The 23,342-nt window shown below is 39.8% G+C and overlaps 1 protein-coding gene across 4 annotated transcripts; it reads left to right on the top strand.

Annotated features, from left to right (window-relative positions):
* The first annotated feature begins 1,780 nt into the window (after positions 1-1,780).
* Positions 1,781-22,901, top strand: slc5a9 (solute carrier family 5 member 9). Of its 4 annotated transcripts, XM_082511355.1 has the most exons (14): positions 1,781-1,890; positions 4,412-4,524; positions 4,956-5,027; positions 6,407-6,511; positions 7,244-7,408; positions 7,499-7,604; positions 9,165-9,245; positions 9,501-9,706; positions 12,242-12,377; positions 12,770-12,877; positions 13,991-14,141; positions 17,970-18,138; positions 19,020-19,235; positions 21,537-22,901. In XM_082511355.1, the coding sequence occupies exons 1-14, from the start codon at positions 1,869-1,871 to the stop codon at positions 21,846-21,848; spliced, it is 1,962 nt and encodes a 653-aa protein (XP_082367481.1). In that variant the 5' UTR covers positions 1,781-1,868; the 3' UTR covers positions 21,849-22,901. The 4 variants fall into 4 exon arrangements, with proteins under 4 accessions (XP_082367481.1, XP_082367482.1, XP_082367483.1 ...); XM_082511356.1 differs by lacking the exons at positions 1,781-1,890; positions 4,412-4,524; positions 4,956-5,027 and adding an exon at positions 5,969-6,096; XM_082511357.1 differs by lacking the exons at positions 1,781-1,890; positions 4,412-4,524; positions 4,956-5,027 and adding an exon at positions 6,020-6,252.
* The last annotated feature ends 441 nt before the right edge of the window (positions 22,902-23,342 follow it).

Below are 23,342 nucleotides of genomic sequence, written 5' to 3'. Positions count from 1 at the left end.
TATTAAAAGGCTTTACAGCTTCGCGCCTGACCAGACCAATCCCACATGCTTATTGGATGTGCAATAATACTCTTAGATTAGCCTTACCTGTTAATTGGACCGGTACCTGCGGTCTAGTAACTTTAGCTCAAGAACTACTGATACAACAAACCTCGGATCTGCCTGTATCCAGCAGACGGACACATAACGTTTACATAGATGCTATAGGAGTTCCACGCGGGATACCAAATGAATTAAAGGCACAAGGAGAAATATCAGCAGGGTTCGCCTCAATACTACCGTGGATACAGGTAAACAAAAATGTAGGCTGGATCAATTATGTTTATTACAATCAGCAAAGACACACCAATCTGACCAATACGGCCCTTAAAGCCCTAGGAGAACAGATGTCTGCTACCTCCTTAATGACCATGCAAAATAGAATGGCCTTAGATATGCTGTTAGCTGAGAAAGGAGGTGTTTGTGCTATGTTTGAAGATGTTTGTTGTACTTTTATTCCCAATAATACCGCCCCTGACGGTTCATTCACACAAGCTATGAATAAACTTGAAGCATTGCAGATAGAACTAAGAGCCAATACAGGTCACGGTCAGTGGCTAGACAAGTGGATGCAGGACACGTTTGGAAAATGGAAGGAACTAATTGTAGCCTTTGTAACAGTTGTAGCATGTATTATTTTGTTTTTGATGATTATTGCCTGTTGTGTGATACCCTGTGTACGCTCAATGATAACCCGTATAGCTACTAGTACAGCTACTTCAATGTATTTGCAATTAGCACAAATTGATCCTGAGGATGTGCCAGATGTTACCAATGATGTTCCTGATGTGTATATTGAACATTAGGCTGTGAACTATTACATTTTATGATTTGGTTTTTATATTATGTTATTACATTTGTGATTTTTCCTTTCTATTTGAGTTATTATTTTTAAAAATAATAAAAGAGGGGAACTGTTAGGTATTTTAGTACCATGGTAGCATTTACTGGATATTGTTTTATAGTGACATTATACAGGAAAACTCTGTCATTCAATAAGGCCCCTTTTGTTTTAGTTATTTTTCTCTTTGACCCAAGAATTGATGTGTGAGAATCACAGGCTGGTACAAGGTTGAAATACCACAGAGATCACTCCCTCAGCTACATTAGTTTCTTAATCTTTTAGACGCCTGTTGAAGGCCAAATGGTTTGTTTCAGATTTCACTAATGAAAGAACTCTTCGTTTTGTGCCTTGAAAATATGTCGCTGAGATAATCACAATTGTAGCTGAACTAATAAACTACACAAAGGATGCTTCTTCACCCAAGGGCAGGAAGACGCTCCCTTATCTTGGTCTGTACTGGTTTAAACTGATAATCTGCTGTCTCATGAATTTTACCCTCTATATAAACTGTTGTACTTGTGAATAAAGTTGAGTCAATTTGGGAAGACAATCTGAAGCAGTCTCTGTTTTCTTGTTCTCCCAAGCTGCTCCCGAGCTCGTACTAACACGCTGAATGGCATGCTTGAATATTGCTTGAGAATATATTTGACTGTGTTACAGACTAAGGGACATTCTCTGCTGATAGGTGAAGGTACATTCTCTGCTGATAGACGTCCACGCCTCGAAGGAAGTCGATCCACGGATTAGGCCTTGGAAACCGTTTCCTTCAGATACGTATGTCTGTTGTCAAGATATAATAGCTAACCAGTGGAGTTTGACAGTCTCATTAACGAACTTATTAATCATTGACCAACTGAGTGCACAGATGCACATACCTTTGTCAGGTTCAGAGGAAGGAGAAACAAAACTTTCAGTCGGAGGATTCATACATATGAAAAACTAAAATAAACGTTGTGTGATCATTGTCTGGGAGAGTGGAATCAACATGTCTACCAGTTTTACAACAGGTAAAAGCTTTTTTGTTTTAATTAAATTTGTTCTTCTATATACAGAACGCTTTATTTAATTGGAAACAAAAATAGTTTTGTATGCAGCTTTGCAGAGCATGAAATGGTCAACAAAAATCAGAGAAGCAGCTTATGACACTTAAAGTTCAGGAGTTTTTTATACAGTTAATTTAGCTACTTTCAACCTCTACAGTCTGTCACCACAATAGTTTAATCTTTTCTTTAAAGACCTTTGACCGAGGGTTATTATAAGGACAATGAAACCAAAGAAAGCTGGAGAAAAGTGGAATAGATTCAAAACGATTACTTTTACCATTTACACTGTCTAAAGTACTGAGACTTCTTCAATAATATCTACCAACATTTTTACACACTGGTTACAGTCAAAGCATAGATTCATACAGTTCATCCACTTAATGGACTGCACTATATCATTTCCCTCAAAAAAGCATATTAATTCATTTTTTAAATGCAGGTATTTTACGTCTGTTTATTTATGTATTTATTCTTTTATTAGGGCTCACAAGCTTTCAAGCACCACAGAGTATCTACTTGTGTAGGAGTGAAAGCTGTCAGACTGGGTTTTTTAAGGATTTGCAAACTGACAAAAAGGCCTTTGTATAGCATAATTTAATACTGAAATACTTTATTCTGTGTACTCATAGGACTTTATCTACAAGCACAACATGGCCAGTTTGCAATTACCAATTAAAAATTTACTTTTACTTTTGATCAGAGGAAGTCAGAGTAGAGGAAAAACACACACACACAGGCACCAGACGACAGCTTTGCTTTTGTGCTCAGCTCTCTCTTCAACATGACAGGCACAGCGTCCACACCACTGCAGACGCCACCCCAATCCATCTGTCAATCTCTTGCTTTCCCCTCACTTTTGAGCAAGACTGCAAGATACTCAAGTTCCCGTCTTTTCTGGCTGAGGACCATGGCTTCAGATTTGGAGGCACTAAGTGTCATTGCAATGCTTCACACTTGGCTGCAAACCACTCCGTTGTAAGCTGAAGGCCACCACTTGATGCAGCTAACAGAACCACATCATCTGCAAAAAGCAGAGATGCAATTCTAAGCCAACCAGACTGTAAGCCTTCCACCACCTGGCTCCGTCAAGAAAGTCTGTCCATAAAAATTATGAATCAAATCAGTGACAAAGGGCAGCCCTGGTGGAGTCCAACACCAGCTGGGAATGACCGTGGGGAAGCTGAGAGCTACCACATGGACCTCCCTAGAGAGCAAAGTGAGCATCCTCGGCAGGCCTCCCTTGACACCACACCCCAGACCACACCACAGATTGACAAAAGGAAAGAATTAAGGTATTGCAATGGCCCAGGTAAAGTCCAGACCCCAACTCGAAATGCTATGATAAGATCTTAAGAAAGCTGTGCATAAATGAATGCCCACAAACCTCAATGAACTGAAGCACAACACTGTAAAGAACATTGGCCTAAAATTCCTCCGATGTGAGAAGGTGACATAATTAAGGGGCCTGAAAAATAAATTAAAGCCCATACAGGTAAATAACGTAATTTAACCAAAAGAAACAAATGTACTGAAATTATATTTCATTAATGTAACTTTATCTAATCCATTCTGGTTAAAGTGGTTATGATCTGTCTATCTAAAAGAAGGAAATGCTACCCAGGTTGGTATCTCCTTTAAGCCCCAAGATGTTTCCAAGCTACAGATTTTGCATAGGTGCATAGACTCCTTTAGCGGTTGAATGGCTGATAACTTTCTTCAACTTAATGAGGAGCAAACTGAAGTCCTTGTTTGTGCTCCCGATAAATTTGTGCCCAAGGTTATGGAAAAATGAGGTCCTCTTGCAACATTTGCCAAATCTTCTATTAGGAATCTTGGTGTTACTTTTGACTCAGCTCCTGTTTTTATCATTTAAGAAACATTACCAAGCTGAGTCCCATTGTGTCACACTCGGAACTTGAAATTGTCATTCATGCATTTGTTTTATCTCGTTTGGACTATTGTAATTCTTTGTTCACTAAGTAAGCCCTCAGAATGCTGCTGCGAGGCTTCTGACCAATTCCTCCAAGTACTCCCACGTCACACCCCAGCTGCACTGGCTCCCCATTAAATTCAGAATTTAAGATTATGACTCTGTAATTCAGGGCTCTGCATGGACAAGCACTGGCATACATCAGTGATCTTTTACATCCATACATCCCCAGCAGGCCCCTGAGGTCATGTGATCAGGGCTTGCTGGTTGACCATCACACGAGGCTGAAAATGAAAGTTGACAGAGCTTTTGTAACTGTGGCCCCCAGACTCTGGAACTCTCTCCCTACCAGCTTGATCTCTGTGGACTCTTTAAAAAACAGCTAAAAACTCGTCTTTTTAAACTTAATTTTGGTTAATTTTTCTTTTTATGTTTTAGCTTCTGTGAAGCACTCTTTTATTTTTATCTTGATAGGTGCTATATAAATAAAATTTTGCTTTACTTGCTTTTACTTTACTCACCACACAGGGGTTCTGTTGTCTATTTTATATTCAGATGGCAGCCCCCTGCCCACCACTGCAGCTCCCAGCACAGCTCTCACTATGGGTGCTGCTGACATTGCTATTGTTGTTGTCTACTTTATAATTGTCATGGTGGTTGGAATCTGGGTAAGAAGAGACTAAACTAATTTCATATTTACATTTGAATCACTAAACAGTTTATACCAAAGCTAATTTAAGCTTGATTTGTTTGTTCCTTTATGTGTAAAAAATACAAGAAAGTTCTGTACAAGTCCCTGCTAAACATGTTTATATAGAAAAATAAAATTATTTTTACATGTTTTTTTCTACGTGTTTAATTAACTATAGTCATTATGAGTGCATTTCTCCATTTACTAGAAAATGATTCTTGGATGTTCTACAGAGAGTTCATCCTTGCAAAAAATAAACAGATTTTTTTTGACCCAGCTAATTGAGTTTTCTGATGTAGAAATGTGCATCATGATTGTAAATGTATTTACTATATTTTGCACCAGATCAATCTTTGGTGTTGTTTTAAAACTGTATTATTCTAATCTTTTCTTTTGTCCTTGCTATAGTCATCAATGCGTGTCAATCGTAGCACTGTTGGGGGGTACTTCTTGGCTGGTCGTTCAGTGACTTGGTGGCCTGTGAGTAACAAACGATTGACTGTTGTGCATCATATAAAGCTCTTGATTTCAAATCGATTGTCACACGCCTGTGCTATGAGGACCCTGTACGACACACACACAGCCAATGTTCTAATGCAAGGGACTTTCTATTTACAATAAACAACAGACTTAAGTCAAAGTCAAATTTATTTGTATAGCACATTTAAAACAACAACTGTTGACCAAGGTGCTGTACAATTAAGATAAGCAAAAGAAATAAAAACATAGGGAGACATGATAAAAGTTAAGAAAAAGAATCATAACATTAGAAGATTTGAGTAAATGATAAGATATATAAAAGTAATACAAATTCATTCTGGTTTAAAAGCTGTAGGGCCTGGTTTGTTTGCAGTCATCATGTCTCCAGCTTAGCTCTCCTCTCCTCTTGGCCCGAGAAAAGCGCTGCCAGTCTCAATGACACTGCCCCTGAATCCACTGCAACACGGTAAAGACTTGGAATCTAAACAAAACCAAAAAATAAACAAATATACAAAATGAAAATTTACAACATGAATTTAAATATATAACTAGAAAACTGGAAATCCTATGGAAGAGGATTGGGGCCACTGAAAAAAAGGGATGTCAGATTTCTGACTTTTTTCTCAGAATTCTGAAAAAAAAAAAAGACATCCCGACTTTTTTTTCCAGTGGCCCCAATCCTCATCTGTAAAACCCACTGTCAATAGAAAATTGTTCTTAGTATTCAGTATAGACTTTTAATAAAATAAGTTTGCATATGATAGAATACTGCATGAGGACCTCTTTATAACTCAGACTGTTTTTAGTTACCCGTTATCATGCAGGGAAGGAGCAGTACCTATTAGTGCTAGATAAGAGCTTAATGAGCAGTTTCACTTCGTGCCAGGTAGAGAAGCTTCTCCTGGCACACACGCACACACACATATACACATCCACATTCCAATGTGATAAACGAATGCACCTACTTTTGTATATAAATAAAGACCAGAGCGGTAACAGAGCGCACTTCACAGGGCCCCCACTCCGATGTGAGCGCTCTGTGACCACCCTTGCAAGTAAAAACTGCAGCGTGTGTGTCTCCACTCTCTGACTCTCAGCTGAAGAAGTGTCTTTTAGAATAAATCTCTTGACATCCACCCTGGAGACTGACTGAAGACAAAACTTTGTTAAAACTAAAATAAGAATGAGAAATACTAAATTATAACATTTGATATTTCAAGTTATGGTAGGAATTGTGTTGATTTTCTGTATAAACTAAATATGACTAAAGTGCAGTCACAGGCTGTCATTTAAAAATGTTATTATGTAGTTGTAAGTATTTTAAGTAAGTATTCTAAAAGCTTTTGTTGTTATTGTCTATTATCTCTGTTCCACTACAGATTGGAGCCTCTCTGATGTCCAGTAATGTTGGCAGTGGTTTATTTATTGGTCTAGCAGGGACAGGAGCAGCTGGAGGAATCGCTGTTGGGGGATTTGAATGGAACGTAAGAGATGCGCACACACACTCAGACACCCTGTTGGGCACTGCATGCAGGATTTAAAATAACAACATGATCATTCAGTAGTTTCTTTGTAAGGACAATCATTTCATAATCAGTTTGTGATTCAATCGGGTGGCAATGAAGCTAATATGGGAGAAATATGATTTTTTTTTCCTTCTTGTCCCTGGAAGTATTCTCAGTTAAGTATTTTGGATCAACTGAAGGGTTTTCAGAAAACATTTAGGACAACATGATTACAGGGAATTATAGTAGTCCAGCCTTGATATAAGACAGAACAACAATGAAAAACTATGTGTACATGCACCACAGAAATTATTCATTTAACTATTGCTTTCGGTTTCAATGCAACTTTTAAGAGTTGCTCTGAGTATTTCTACATCTTCATTGTGTTGGTTGTAACATTATATGTTTTGGGGTTTCTTTTTACACCAAAATCTGTTAAATCAGTTAACACTAGTTGACTATGAACAGGTTGTATTCAATTATCTAAATATGCGACTGTCCGAGCTGGATCACTGCAAGACTAAAGATTTAGATATGCTATGTAAATAGGGCGAAAACTCCCAGTAGACGCTTGTTTGGTACTTCTTCATTTATGCTATTTAAAACTTTGCAATGTCCAAAAGTGAAAAACATGAACAACTGTTATATTTACTTTTGACAATACGGACAATGGCTCAGTGCAACATTTTGTGTTTCTGTGTGTTTCTGTAGGCATCGTGGGTTCTGGTAGCTCTGGGTTGGATATTTATCCCCGTTTACATCTCTGCTGAAGTGGTAACAATGCCTGAATACCTGGCCAAACGCTTTGGAGGCCAGAGGATACGCATATACATGTCTGTTCTGTCACTTATTCTCTACATTTTCACCAAAATATCAGTAAGAGGTTTTTTTTTTCAAATACATAAATGATCTTAATATGATACAGTAGCCACATTACCTGTGTGTGCGTGTGTGTGTGTTTCCCAGACAGACATTTTTTCCGGGGCATTGTTTATCCAGGTGTCATTTGGGTGGAATCTGTATCTGTCTACAGTCATACTGTTGCTGGTGACTGCTGTCTACACTGTGGCAGGTAAAACACAAACACGTTTTGACTGTTTTTAGTATTAATGTTAAAAGTTATGTCAGTGCAAGCTTTCAACAGCATAACTGTTTGCCATCATTTAAAATAAATTACATCAGTTTTTTATCTGATGGGTTTTTCTGGACGAGAACCAATTTTTTTTTATCCCACATGCAGTATCCCAGTATCCCAGCAAATTTTGATTTAGTTAGTCTCTTGACCAAAATGTCAAACTTTTTAATCATAATTCTTTTTGGTTTAATCAATTTTTAATCAACAAAATATCACAAGACTATAATATACAATAGGAGGAATGATGCTGATGAGTACCAAACACAACACTGGAGACATTAATCCAAGTGTCTAAGCAAAGGGCTTTCTGGAGTTAGTAATGAAGAGAGTCGACTGTCCATGGGATCGTCAGACACTTCTTTTCCACAATATTATACCCACCTGATGTAAACCACAGGACAGTCAACCCCCCTTCCTGCTAGGGCAAAATGGCCCTCAGGCCTCTGCTCCGCAGCACAAAACGGAGGGAGAAGTTAAGAGCAGGGGTTTCTCACGTCCCAAGTGGTTCCCCAGATACTGTACCTCCCTCCGTCCAGCCGCACACTTCTTTGTGTTGGCCATGTGCTTCACCTGCCTCAGGAAATCCAGGACCGCAACCACTGAATATGCTCCGCCCAGGTGTTACTATGGATGATGATGTGTTCCAGATAGGCGTCAGTATACAAAGTGTGCGGTTGCAGTACTCGGTTCATGAGGCGCTGCAAAGTGCCTATTTTTTCCTGGACTCTGCAGACAAGACAATATGCCAGTAGCCCATGGTCACATTCAGTGTTGTGAAAAAATGAGGAGGCCAGAAGGTGACAGAGGAGGAATCCCTCCCCTGCACCTTGGTGACACACCTGTACCCCAAGACACTGCATGTGTGGGTGGGTGTGATGGAGGCTGTTTCCCTCTGTTACTAACATTCAGGAAGTCCAGCAGCCAGTTACACATGGGGGTGCTGATACCCAGGGAGCTGAGTTTCCTCACCAGCTGCTGGAGAACAATTGTATTAAATGCTAACTTAAAGTCAACAAGGGGTGACGATAAAACATTGTCATCTACTGTTTTTCAAAGTGTCTGTAATTATGATTTTAAGGAAAATGAAAATGTTACCATGTTTGTTCAGTGCTCAGAGTGCAGTTTGTATTTAGTAACTCACTGTGACAGGAATGATGGACCCGACCACATATTTTGCTCTTTACACACTTCTTTATTCCTGGTTGCTGCTCTCCCAACAATTGGCTGCAGCATTTCAGCTACAGCCACACGACAACAACAACAGCAACATCAACCTCAGGTCCTGGCACATTTGACATAGGGTGATGAGCTGATCGAGCTCAGGTGTGTCAGCCTCCCCCACAGCCACGCCACAAACCACACCCCGCCACACTCACCTAGTTCAACTGTTTTTGAAATAAGAATTTGTTCAATTATTTATGTTGAAAACGGTCTAAATAACACTATTACCCTAACACAGACAATCTGACAATAATATAAAAATCTGTATTTATGTAGGTGGTTTGGCAGCTGTGATCTACACTGATGCTCTCCAGACTTTGATCATGGTTGGAGGAGCTTTTGCCTTAATGTTCATAGGTATGGTACACAGACTTATACAGATACACAAACACAATCATGGGTTCTTAATTACATGACTTACATAGTACTGAAAGTTTGGATTAAAAGGTGTTATTGGCCGAAATGTTTCAAGTTAAGTATCAATCAAAAAATAGAAAACTGTTTCTTTGCATCCAATTATCCTCACTGAAGGCTTCCACATCTACATGTCATAATATTTATTAGTTAATAAGTGAAGTTATAAAATTGTAAAAGTCATTGTACATTTTCCAGCATTCTCCAAGGTGGGCTGGTATGAGGGCCTTATGGATCGTTACATGTCAAGTATTCCCAATGTGACTGTTCCCAACACCACCTGCCACTTACCCCGTAGTGATGCTTTCCACATGTTCAGAGACCCTGTAACAGGGGATTTACCCTGGCCAGGTCTACTGTTTGGGCTCACCGTACTGGCTACATGGGTCTGGTGCACAGATCAGGTGATTTGATCTACACTAAAATTCAGCATGGTGTAGTAATGTTATTGTAGCGGCACACTGCTGTGGGAATGATCCTGGAGGTGGCGGTCTCAAAAACTGATAACATTCGTCTTTGTGAGTCTAAAAAATATGTCCCAATACAAATAAATAATGCAACTGATTTTAATTCCTCAAAACACACCTTGAACTCTTTATAACATTCTTCCTTCTCAGGTTTGAATGTAAATGACAAAAGGCAGCATTTGCATACTTGGTCAAAAATGAGTATTACCTGCTATAGCCAAGGTAATGCCATCCAGAGTCTCTAGAGCAGCATATCTCTAGTTAGAGATATGCTGCTAAGATATTTAGGGCAACCTCAGTTTTAACAGTTTTAATTTCTAACAAGTCAGTGTACTCTTAATGCCAGTCCCAAGCTCAGATAAATGGGAACAGTTGGATCAAGAAGGGCATTAGGCATAAAAACATGGCCAAATAAAACACGCAGATCATCTATAATGAAATTTCTATGCTGGATTGGTTGTGGCCCAGGTTAACAATGTCCGCCAACAGGGTGCCAGTGGAAACTGTGCTACTGTTGGCCAAAAGAAAGAGGTGAAGTGGAAGAGGCAGCATGAGTAAAGAAAAGTCACAGATGTGGAAGTGAGAGTAGAAACTATAAATTCAGGGACTATAGAATAGAATAGCCCTTTATTGTCATTGTACATGTACAAGAAAATTGTGGGTGCTCCACACCAACTGCACCACAATAGAATATAAATAGTAGACAGGAGGAATAAATAGCAAATAGTAAATATATATCATCAAGAGGGATATATATATACAAAAGAAGAGAAATCTATAAAAAGAAATAAGAGAAAGGCACACATTAGAGAACAAAATAATTGCAAAGTGCTCAAAAGTGGTGCAAAGAAAAGACTTGCTCTGAGTATAGATTCAGGCTGGTTTGTGAGGAAATCTTTGCCTGTACTTCACTCGTCTTCCAAAGTTTTGGGTTAGGGAAAACTAGCTGGAGGCGAGCATCATCTGGTTATGTTTTAACAACTTTTGAGGGGTTTATTTACTGAGTGGGGTGTAGGCAGAGGAAAGAGTACAAGGAGACTTGGTGGTGGAATGAGGAAGTAAAGCAAAGTATTCAAAGGAAGAAGTTACCAAAGAAAAAGTTGGATAGGCAGATGAAGAAAGTAGACATGAGTACTGGGAAATTCGGCATACCGCACAGAGAAATGCTTATAAGGAGTTGTATGTGATACTAAGGAAGAAGGAAAGGACTTGTATCCGTTGGGTAGCCAAAGAGACTGAGCTGGAGCAGACATGTAAACGGTTTCATTAATTAAGGATAGAGATGGAAACAAGTGAACAGAGTTTTTTGAGGAAGAAGGAGTACTTTGACGAGCTGATGTAGACAATGAGAGAGAGAGGATCACAGTCATTTTGTCCCTGTGTTACAACACTAAATATGAAACACCCCCTCCCTTTTTTAACATTAAAAATTTCGGTGAATTGCATTACTTATTTGAATTCAAACATATTTTTTAGACTCAAAAAGTTATTTGTTATCCGTTTTTTGAGACTATCACCTCTATTGATCATTCTCACAGTAATTTGGCGATGAAATATTCTTACTGCATAACGCTGTTTTACTTCTCATTGCATCACTTCCAAACCTATCCTGCTTTTCTAAAAAACGTAATTACTTCTGATCGGAGAGATGAGAATCTCTCCAGTACATCTTCATCTCAATTGTGTCAAGTGTCATTGTCCATTAGTTTTTGTTCAGTTATCATTTTGTTTATGTCAGGGAAAAAAGATCATCTACAAAGACTATGACAAGAATTATTGGTCAATACAATTAACAGTGTTTAACTGTATTGTAATGTCATTTTTGAGACAGTGTTGACACTTCACAAACCAGAAACCACAGCAACATTTCAGAAAATGCTATAACGAAAAACAAAACACAACAAGAATATACAAAAGTACATTATCTGAACTACAGTTAAGATACAGGGATGCATACACCTGTAAAGGCCAGCTTGCCAATAGTTACTCTTAATCATTAACCAACATTAATAAAAATGAGAACTGATTCATATAATCATGTCTGTGTTCTCTACTAGCCTTATATAACTGGGCAATGACAGATAACCCACAAGCTAGGCAGCTGAAAATCACATTTCCCCTTCTGAATGTGATAGACTTTCACTAAACTTTTCAACAGCTTGCTAATGTTACCAGCTTTATGAGACCTGATGCATTTGTGAGGTTTGCACGCACTGACTGTAGAAGTGTAATCACATTTTTGAGTGTTTAGTTCTCTACTATTATCATTAAAACTAGAATCTGTGTGCACACACACTTGCATATTTTAATACAGTATTTATTACTATTACTTATATTTGTGTTACTTATTGTGTATAAATAATATAGAAGGTTTGCAAATGTAAAGTTGAACATTACAAAAGTACAAAATGTGTAATGCAATGATGGATAAAAATGATTATATGTTTATGCTGGTGTGTGTTTTTTCTTCAGGTTATAGTCCAAAGGTCTCTGTCAGCCAAATCTTTGTCTCATGCTAAAGCAGGCAGCGTGTTGGGTGGCTATCTCAAACTGCTCCCTATGTTCTTCGTTGTGATGCCAGGAATGATAAGTCAAGCACTATTCCCAAGTCAGTAGTATACCTCTCAAAGTGGGAATGTTATATGACATGTTTTTTAATATTGTTTTATATGCATACTTATATAATACCATTTTGATTACCTTGATATTATTATATATATTATAACAGATGATGCATCTCTTATTATTGTTATTATTGGTTTAAAGAGATTGTTTGCAACTCCTTTTTCAACAAACCTACACTATGACACCATTCTAAGCAGGTCTCCACTTAACTTTACGTTGGAAAAATTATCACATTTTTACGTTTGTTGACACTTTCAATTCATGTTAATGGAGTGGGTAATTGTAGGTAACACATCTGTGGTGTTTTGTCTCATTTAATATAAACTAAATTGTTATTTGTTTCAGCCCCACCTTTGTTTTCTTCTTTATTTGTAGATGAGGTTGGTTGTGTGGATCCAGATATCTGTCAAAGTGTGTGTGGTGCTTCAGTTGGTTGCTCTAACATTGCTTACCCTAAACTAGTAATAGAGCTAATGCCTGTGGGTAAGACACACACATACACACACACTCATTTTGATATCTTAGTGAAGACATCTAAAAATCAAACTGACATAATGCTTTCCCTACCTGCTTACCCTAACTCTAACTATCAAAAAGGAATGCTTAACCCTAACCCTTAGCCTAAACCTTACCATAACCTAATAGTAACCCTGACACTAAGAACATATTTTAAAATTTCAAAACCGTGAGGACAGGCACTTTCCTCACAAGTGACTGTTGGTCCCCACAAGTATAGTAACACACACACACGCACACACACACACACCTATCTATCTATGTATGGCACAAGAAGTAAGAACATTTTTGTTTGCTCAGTTATATCTGTGTTTTAACAATGCCTCTTGGCAAGAAATCTTAAACTGTTGAAATTGTGTTTATTTCCCCTTAAATGGTGCCACAATTGTAGGGAGAATGTATTTATGGATTGAGCAGTAGAATCAAACCCAATCTTCTCTGTCAATACTAAACAGCTTATTCTGCTATTGACTCTTCTTTTGAGCTTCTGGTACCCAAGATGCTGACAATCAGGTGTGCGACTGGTGCCTAATTAAAAGCAACTGTAAGCAGGGACCCTGCTACAGCACTCAGTTAGTGCCTCCTCCAAGCATGCCACATTTGACTAATCTCAATAGGGACCGTACCAACCTGGAGCTGGTCTTCCATAGAACCAAGTTCAATTCGATTTATTTCAATTCTTTTTAAATAGCACCAAATCACATCAGCAGTCACCTGCATGCTCTTCATTATTTGGAATGAGCCCCCAGAACCATCTCTAAATTGAAGGCCAAGTTTCATGTAACGGGCGATGTCAGCTACAGGCCACATCCCAAGAAGATGGCACAACAGGAAGACAGTTTCCTCACCCTGTCAGTAATAGACAGTCTTTTACAGATTTGCAGTCAAGGTTTACAGAACAATATGGCTGATGGCTCTTTACTGAGATAATCCAGAACAGATCTTGATGCCTTGATGTTCTCAGAGATAAACACATGCATTAAGAGAGTTTATAAAAATCTATGTTCTTCTTCCATGGCAACAACTGACAATAAGCAGATTTTATAAAAGGATGTGCCATCATTTTTTTCTTCTTCACAGGACTTCGTGGTCTGATGTTGGCAGTGATGTTAGCTGCTCTTATGTCATCCCTGACTTCCATTTTTAATAGCAGCTCTACTCTGTTTACACTGGACCTCTACCACAAAGCCAGGCCTAAAGCTTCTGAGTTGGAACTTATGATAGTTGGAAGGTAAGATTGACAAGAATACCTTATATGCTTTGGAAAACCAATACAAAACTCAGATGTTCTACAACATTAATACCAAAGCTATACTTACCCTAAATACAGTTTTCAATTGAGCAAATTAGTAACATGAGGTTGAAGAGCCCAGATGTCAGAATTGGTATGTGGACCTACAAACAGATTCAAATACAGGAAGCAAAAGTAAGATGTTCTCACAAATTTTATTGAGCGACAGAGTGTAAAACTAAGGCACAGGGAATGAATGTTTGGTGTGGAATCTAGACGTGGGGGATGGTGAAACAGATGGAGTCTATGGCTTACTTGACTAGTGGAGTGGCAGTGGCAGTGGGGGAGGTAGTGTTGGCTGGGTGAGTGTCCGATAAAGTGGAGTGGAGTGAGTCCAACCTGAATGACCCAGAGATGCAGAGCTATGAATGTAAGAGAGCAGGCAGGTGGTGAATAGTGAGTCTGTGTGAGAGAGGCTGTGAGTGGAGTCCTAGAGAAGGTGACCAACGTCCAGGGTGGTATGCGTTCTGCAGTCAATGGAAGAGGTGATCCAAGAGGCTATAAGGGCACAAGAGAACAAGGTAAGTTTACAAAGAACTAAGCACTAGAGATAAAGGCGTCCTGCCACTAACATGTGGTTAGTCTACGAACTGGCGAAGACCAGATGTCGGGGCTGGTCTTAAATACTGCCTTAGGTTAGCCTGGATCTCCAACAGGTGCAAGTAGCAGATGTACTCACCATGGCTCTGCCCAGAGGAGGACACACAGGGACACCATGGAAAAATCCAGACGACTCACCTGGACCATTACAGTAGTATTAACCAGAGCCAGACTGGGTTTGGCTCCAAGGGCTGAACAGAATGTTTTCGAAACCTGGGAGGTGAACTGTGGTCCTCTGTCTGACACGATCTCAGTCAGGATGTCGTACAGGCTAAACACATGATCCACCAGGATGTTAGCCGTCTGGGATGCTGTGGGAAGTCTTTTTAGGGCGATGAAGTGCTCGGATTTGGAGAACCTGTCAACAACAGTCAAAATGGTCGACTTCCTGGAGGAAACAGGCAGGCCGCTAACAAAACCTAAAGCAATGTGGGATCAAGGCTGACTGGGAATGGACGATTGGTTGAAGCCGAACTGAAGGACGTTGAGTTTTATTTTTGTTCCGTGCAAAGATGGTGCATGCGGCCGAATAATCCCGGACATCCTTATCTAAAATCTCCCAACAGAAATGTCTTTTAAGTAATGAAGTGGTCGTACCTCTCCAGGACAGGAAAACCAGGTGGTGTGGATACAGTCCAGAATCACCCAATGTAACGATGATTAGCTGGTCTCGAGCTTGGATCTGGCTCTGACACAAGAGCTTGGCTAATGGCCTCCTCCACATCCCAGGTAATGTAACCAATCTTACAGGTGGGCAGAAGTATAGTTGCAATCTCAGAGATGTCAACCTCAACTATGAATGGTTTAGTGTCTAGGTGAATTAGGACTGGTGCTGATGTAAACAGATACTTCAATTTGGTGAAGGCGGCTTCAGCCTCAGGGGACCAGATGAACGGGACTTCAGTGGATGTGAGCTGTGTAAGAGGTGCTGCTACCTGACTACAGTTGCAGTTGAAGTGGTGATAGAAGTTGGAAAAGCCGAGAAACTGTTGAAGATATTTATGTTAGGTAGGTGTTGGCCACTCCTTAACTGATTGAACCTTTGCTGGGTCAGTCTTCATCTCCTGCCAGAATGTATCCAGATGTTTAGTAAAATCCACATTTCTCAGCCTTGACATATATCCTGTTTTCCAAGAGATGTTGGAGGACTGCACGAATGTGAACTTGATGCTCCTGAAGGAATTTGGAGAATATGAGTATGTTATCAAGATAGACGAAAATATTCAGAAAATCTCTGCGAACATCATTTACCAGTGCCTGAAAGACAGCAGGGGCATTAGTAAGACCAAACAGCATCACCAGATTTTCAAAATGACCTAGAGAGTATTAAATGTGGTATTCCAATCATGCTGCTTTTTTGTTTTACTTTATTCTTTTTTATGTAATCCTGCACATAGACATAGACAGGTGAAATGTGGATAAGGTAGGATCTAGGGAAGTTTGCATGTTGGGGTAATGTTCTCGTTGATGGCATCTGGTCGTGATCTTTTGTTTAGTAAGCATGGTATTTGTTTTGGGTAAGTTTGTTACGTGAGTGCATTCAGGGAAGTGGTGCAATCACCAAGACTCCGCCCACTTCCACATGTATGAAGACCAAAAAACTGTGTTTTTTCTGCTCTTCTTCACCTGATCCCAGCTGTGAGTGAACCATTTGAATGTGTGATCGTGGACTGTGTGGGCCCATTGCCTAAAGACAAAACTGGACATCAATTTCTGCTAATGTTAAAGTGTGCTGCTACACGTTTCCCAGAAGCTGGTCCACTCAGGAGGATTTCCGCACCTCTGGTCATTAATACCTTAACAAAGTTTTTTACTACCTTTTGGAGCTCAGGAATCAAACATATAGTGGCTAATGCTTATCATTCTCAGTATCAAGGAGCTCTAGAGCAGTGGCACCAAACCCTTGGATCAAAGTTACAGAAATACTGCTTAAACACAAGTAAATACTTGGATGAGGAAGTGCCAATGGTTGTGTTTGCCATACAGGAATCACTTTTTGGACACAGTCTGGGGGCATAATCAAAACTGATGTTCTGGATTATGTTTCAAAGTTTAGATAACACTTGCACACAGCCCTTTTAGTTGCAGGCCCTATCATCTGCCCAGGCCTCAATGTAACATCGGTATGATAAGACAGCAGTGTCCTAGCAGCGGTGTCCTAGTCCTTAATGTCACCTGGCAAGAAGGCTCGTTTCTCAGGACCTTAGGTGGTCAAAAAGAAGGCATGTGAACCTGATTATGAGGTTAAAGACCCCTGACTGGAAGCAACAAACCCATGTACCACAGCAGAGATGACATTTCCTCAGATGTTGCAAAACCGCTCGTTGTACCTTTGGCAACTGTATCAGCTGGTGACCCTGAGACCTCTCCAGTTCCCATCTCTTCCCTCATCTTTAAGGAGTTTAAGTTAAGTTTTCATGTTTCCGCTGTAGAGTGCTCTGAGTATGCAATGGATCTGAAACGGTTTAAATCTTCATTTTTATATTATCATCAGTTAAAATTTCAAAGGACAACATTTGATTTCTAGATAATTGTGCTATTAATAGTAACTCTGGGCCCCTGTGGAGTCGGACTAAAATAGGATTAAAAAAAGAAAACTAAGGAATCATTTAAACATATAGACTCCAAAAGTAACACAGGTGCGTAGCATCGCTACTTAACTAGCAACGAATTAACAAAAGGGATTACAGAGTGACGTTAGATGTTCTATAGAACTATAAGATGTTAAGATGTGTCTTGTTAATTGTAGTGATGTGGTTGTATTTTCTGTTGATTTAATGAACTGTCAGTCACAGTTTTAGCAGCAGAGCTGAAGGAGTCAGACTATGTAAAAAAGTGTACTGCGCCGACTCTGGCTCCAAAAGTGCAGCATGGCAGCTCCTGCAAACAGGAAATCTTGACTATCTTATCTATATCTTCCATCTTTTCTACAGTCATTGGTGGGGCTAGGTTAATCGAAAATTTTAAGTTGCCCTTTGGTGTGAATGGAAGTCAAATGGTTGTTTGTCTCTCTGTGTTAGCCCTGCACCAGACTGGCAATATGTCCAAGGTATACCACGCTGCTCGTCCTATAGTAGCTGGGATAGGCTCCAGCCCTCCATGACCCTGATAAGGATAAGAAGTAGACAATAAATGGATGGATAATAACAATAATGCGTGTGTTTTCAGGGTGTTCATCCTCGTCTTGGTGTGTCTTAGTCTGCTGTGGATTCCTGTTGTCCAGACAGCCAATAGTGGACAGCTGTTTGACTATATTCAGTCAGTGACCAGCTTTTTAGCACCTCCCATTACTGCTCTATTCCTAATGGCTATCTTTTGGCCACGAGCCAACGAGCAGGTATGTCTGCCTCTTCAGATTCAATCCAATTCAATTGTATTGGTCCCTGTGTCATTCTATCCCTTGCATCCTCTTATGTTAAACCAACTGACACCTTCACTACATTCACAAATGTCCTCTGAAGTCTTCCTCTTTTCCTCCTGCCTGGCAGCTCCATATTCAGCATCCTTTATCCAACATATCCACTATTCCAACTCTACATATCTCAACTCTAGCTTTGTCTCCAAACTGCTAAACATTTGATGTACTCATTTTCTAATCTTATCTATCCTAATCTTGTGATTGGAAGAGGACGTGTAGGATGGCTTTCATGTGCAAATCCATCCTCAGACTACTCTCCAGTGTGTGTGTGTGTGTGTGTGTGTGTGTGTGTGTGTGCCATTCCCTAGTCTTGAGATTCTTGCAAGTTGATATATAGAGATATGTCCTGTCTCCTCTTAATTTCATTTAGAGCTCTTTCGTTTTTTTAGTGCAGTCACTGTTGAAGTTTCCTGACGCTGTTACGATGATACCAAGGTTCGGGCCATGGCTGGGAGCTGCATTTCAGCCAGTGGTGTTCGAGATTTTTGAAAGTATCTGATTAACAGCAGCTTAATTTTTCAGCATGACAATGACCCCAAAAATACAGCCAATACAGTGAAAACATACTGGATAGAAAAATACACAATAGAACACCACCAGTCGTTGACTGGGCCTCTCAAATCTTCAACATTACTAAAGCAGTATGAAATCACTTTGACAGAGAATTTAAAAGAAAATAATAGATATGTAAACACAATTTTAAAAACAAGCAGAAACCTTAATAACTTGGGGGTTTTTTTTTTCTTTGCCAGTTCCAAATTATTCAGCATCTAACGCGTTGTGTATGTCCTCTGTCTCAGGGTGCATTCTGGGGTCTGATGGCTGGACTAGTGATAGGACTGATCCGAATGGTTCTGGAGTTCTCCTATTCACCTCCTTCCTGTGGTCAGCCTGATCACCGGCCTGCAGTCCTAGCTGATGTCCACTACTTGTACTTTGCTCTCATCCTGTTGGCTCTCACATGCCTCATCATTGTTGCTGTAAGCCTGGCCACTGCCCCAATACCTAAAGAAAATGTAAGGAAAATTCCTTATATTATGATATTTTATTTATATTCTGATCTCTGGAGTGGTAATCAGAAGGTGTCTACTGAACAATATCCAGGGTTCATATAACATATGATTCCTGTTGCAAAACAAACGAAAGAAAGAAATGCAAAGGGAAAGTGTAACCAAGTTGCAGTTAAGAAATTCATTTTGATTATGTGGATTTCAACCTTCTTTTGACTGCTTCCTTTAGGGGTCACCAAAACAGATAATCTTGCTTTCATCTGTATGAACTATTGAACCCTTGAGGATTCTTAATCTACAGAAATTGAAGTTGCGAGATTTTAATACATTTAAGGCTGGGGCGACCGTGGCTCAGGGGGTTGGGAATCGCATCTGTAACCGGAAGGTCGCCGGTTCGATCCCTGGGCTCTCTGTCCTGGTCGTTGTGTCCTTGGGCAAGACACTTTACCCTACTGCCTACTGGTGTTGGCCAGAGGGGCCGATGGTGCGATATAGCAGCCTCGCTTCTGTCAGTCTGCCCCAGGGCAGCTGTGGCTACAACCGTAGCTTGCCTCCACCAGTGTGTGAATGTGAGAGTGAATGAATAGTGGCATTGTAAAGCGCTTTGGGTGCCTTGAAAAGCACTATATAAATCCAATCCATTATTATTATTGTTCATCACTGGAATCATCATGGGTTACTTTAAACATACAGACCTGAAAAAAATACTTGATTAGGTCTATACAAATACACTGACAGTATATAAGGCGCATACACCTGTGCACCTCGGACTATCAGATCATATCCCTCTCATTCTGATCCCAATGTATACACTGTGGGTGCGCATTGAAAGAACTGCAGTCAAAACAGCGCAAGACTATTTTGATCAAAGAAACTGGGAATTGTTTGCAGGTGAGAGTTATGTGGAAAACTGTGTCTGTTCAGTTTAGGGGTACATAGAGTTTTGTACTGAAAACAATACAACAAAAAGAACAATAAATCTATTTCCTCATTGAAAAGCCATGGTTGAACAGTAATTTTAGGGCTCTACTTAAAAAAAGGCATGCAGCCTTCAGGACAGGGGACAGACGAACCTACAGCACAGGAGAAACTCCAGAGAAGCATCAGGGAAGCAAAGCAAACCATAGAAAATGACAATCCCAGCGGTATGTCGAAGAGCTTTAAGGTACTGGTGGACTACAAGACCATCAGAATGCTGCCAGATGATGACGATGCTACACTGCTTGATATCTTGAACAGGTTCTTTCCCTGTTTTGACACCAGGAGAGGAGGGGAATGACTGGTCATTTAGCCAAGTAGACAATACACACTTGTCCTTCAACAGCATCAGATGAGGACTGTGTTAAAAGGCATCAACATCCACAAAGCAGCTGGTCAAATATCCTTGGACAAGATATTAACCCTAAGTTGCTCTCCAGTGTGTGTGAATGTTAAATAGAAAGCACTCGTGTAGAAAGAGCATAGAAAAAAGTGCTCATGTGTAGTGAGCATGAGCATATAGTGAGGTTGGGGAGTAGCCAACTAAGTGGTGTAAGGAAAATGATCTAATCTTGAACACATCAAAATCAAGGGGATTGACTTCAGGAGGTCGAGGGTCAAGAAACTACATCTCTGGTGAAATAGTGGCCATTGTGGAGAACCGTAAGTAGCTGGGAGTCACCTTCTCTACACAGCTGACTTGGTTTACAAGAGAATCTTCTTTCCTAGAAAGTTGAAGGAGGCCAGAAGCTCGTGCTGAAGTTCTACGGGAGTATATACTGATGACTCATGCAACAGTGTGGTATGCCAGCTGTTCTGCTGGTGAAACGAAAGAGCTGCACAGAGTGGTGCAGACAGCAAAGTGCATTACTGGGATGGAGTCAAGGAGGCTGACGGTATCAGCAAAGACAGTACACTCCTGGGATATTCTCAGTTTGAACCGCTTCCATCTGGCAAACAGTTCATTGTTTCCATCTAGAGTGGTAGCTTCCACTACACTACCACTGTAAAGATGGCACAGAAATACTCAGACATTTCAGTACAAACAAAACATAATTGGCTCGACACAACCTTATACAGTCGTGTATAATGCTGCTATTTTACTTCTCTGTTGATTCTGCTTAAGTTTGCTACTAACTTTATTTTTATCTCTTAAATTTAAATAAGTTTAAGTTGTTTTGGTTTTTTACTTGTATTGTTTTGTCCTAAGAGAGAAAGCCAAACCAAATTGAATTGTACTATGTATAATTAAATTGAAATCATTCATGTATTTGATCATTGGTAATCTGTAATAATTGTTTTTCATTCGTCGTCTCTTTTCATGTGTAGCTGCATAGGCTGACCTGGTGGTCCAGACATAGTCTTGAACGGCGGATGGATCTCTCAAGTCTTCAGATCACCTCTGACCAAGTGGACTCTAACCTCAGCTCAGAGTCTGACCGATTGCAAGAATCCACTTGGAAGAAAGTTGTTCTGTGGCTTTGTGGTTTGTCTAGTTCACGCTCCGAGTCGGCAGCTCCAGTGATTCAAAGCAGTGAACGAAACTTCCTCCAGGAGAAGTCACTCTGGAGAATAGTCTGCGATGTTAACGCCCTGCTACTGCTGGTTGTTAACGTGTTTCTCTGGGGATACTTTGCTTAATGTGGTCATGAAATCTTGAACATGTTGTTGTTTTTCTTACTTCTTACTCTTCTTAATAACTTTACTTTTCTAAACTATTCAGGAAAGAAGTGGGACAGAAAAAGGATTCTCAGATATGAAACAATGAACTAATTATTCTCTATTGTATACTGTATACTGTATACAGGCGAGAGAGATAAGATTGACATCCAGTTAGCTCATTAACTGCCTTTGTTAGCAAACAATGTACAGCTCAATCTGCTCAACTTGAAAAAATAAAATAGCCCTTTATTGTGATTGTTCATGTACAACAAAATTATGACATGAGTACAAGTGCATCTGACAGGTACAGTTAGGAAGTAGTGCAAAGGACTTGGTCTGAGTATAGAGTCTGTATGTGAGTGTAGGTTTTTTGCCACTGTTCTGGTAGACGTTGATCTTGGTTTCATCTGTCCAAAGAATGTTTTTCTCGAACTGGCTTTTTTTTTTAGATTTGTTGTTGTTGTTTCTTTTTAGCAAAGTCCAGTCTCGCCTTTCTATTCTTGAGGTTTATGAATGGCTTGCACCTTGCAGTGAACATTCTGTATTAATTTTCAGTCTTCTTCTTTTATATTCTCATTTATCCAGTATATCTACCATGCCTTTTATGCACTTCTGGACTTTTTCTGCTCTTCTGTTAAAACTATCTCAGCCATGCCACTCTAACTTTGTCCTTCAAACAAATGTAATCCAGTCTCCACCCTGAACTGACCTGAAACCCACCGGTCACTCCTACTGCACACCTCACCAGTGTTTCACTGTTCTCATACATGTTCTGCACTAGTCTTTCTCTATATCCACAATGACACTGGCTGTCTTTCGTCCAGTTTTCCTCCCCTCACAACATGGTGATGGCCGTCCATCCATGAGACTAGTTCTGTTGGAGGTTTCTTCCTGTTAAAAGGGATTTTTTTCTTCCAACTGTTGCCAAAACACTTGCTTATAAGGGGGTTATAGGATTGTTAGGGTTTTTCTATTTTCTTTGTATTATTGTAAGGTGTTTACCTTACGATATAAAGCCCCTTGAGGAAACTGTTGTTGTGATTTGGCACTATATAAATAAAACTGAATTGAACTCCCTTTGTCTCCGTTTGTCTGCAACCTCAGCAGATCAAAGGGAAATTAATTTGATCGCTGGTGTGTTCTGTGTTCTCACAGCTACAGTTAAACTCTCAAGATCAGAAATAAGTACAAACATTTCATATATTTTCTAAATAAACAAATTATTACATGCACATTCCTGTGACAACGCAACAGTTTGCTTCACTTAAAAGTAAGGCAAACTGTTGCATTCCTTTTGCAGTGCAGAGTTAAGCTGCACATATAAAATGCATACCCCCAGCAGAGAATCTATATTGTGCCATTATCACCAGCAGGAGGTGACACTAGTGTTAGGTCTCTGAAGTGGAATCTGTTCACAGAGCCAGCAATAAACAAAGGTAGAATTTACATCGTGAAAGACCACATATTAAATGT

Source organism: Aulonocara stuartgranti (genome assembly GCF_965226115.1).
Source record: "Aulonocara stuartgranti genome assembly, chromosome: 17".
NCBI classification, from domain to species: domain Eukaryota; kingdom Metazoa; phylum Chordata; class Actinopteri; order Cichliformes; family Cichlidae; genus Aulonocara; species Aulonocara stuartgranti.
The sequence above is the reverse complement of the archived record's forward strand: the minus strand, read 5'-3'. Positions and strand labels throughout refer to the sequence as shown.

Coding starts and splice junctions, on each gene's coding strand:
- slc5a9 (XM_082511355.1), top strand. CDS start 1,869: ATGTCTACCAGTTTTACAACAG. Junction 4,525..4,955: donor TCATGGTGGTTGGAATCTGG/GTAAGAAGAGAC, acceptor TCCTTGCTATAG/TCATCAATGCGTGTCAATCG. Junction 12,378..12,769: donor AAGTCAAGCACTATTCCCAA/GTCAGTAGTATA, acceptor CTTTATTTGTAG/ATGAGGTTGGTTGTGTGGAT.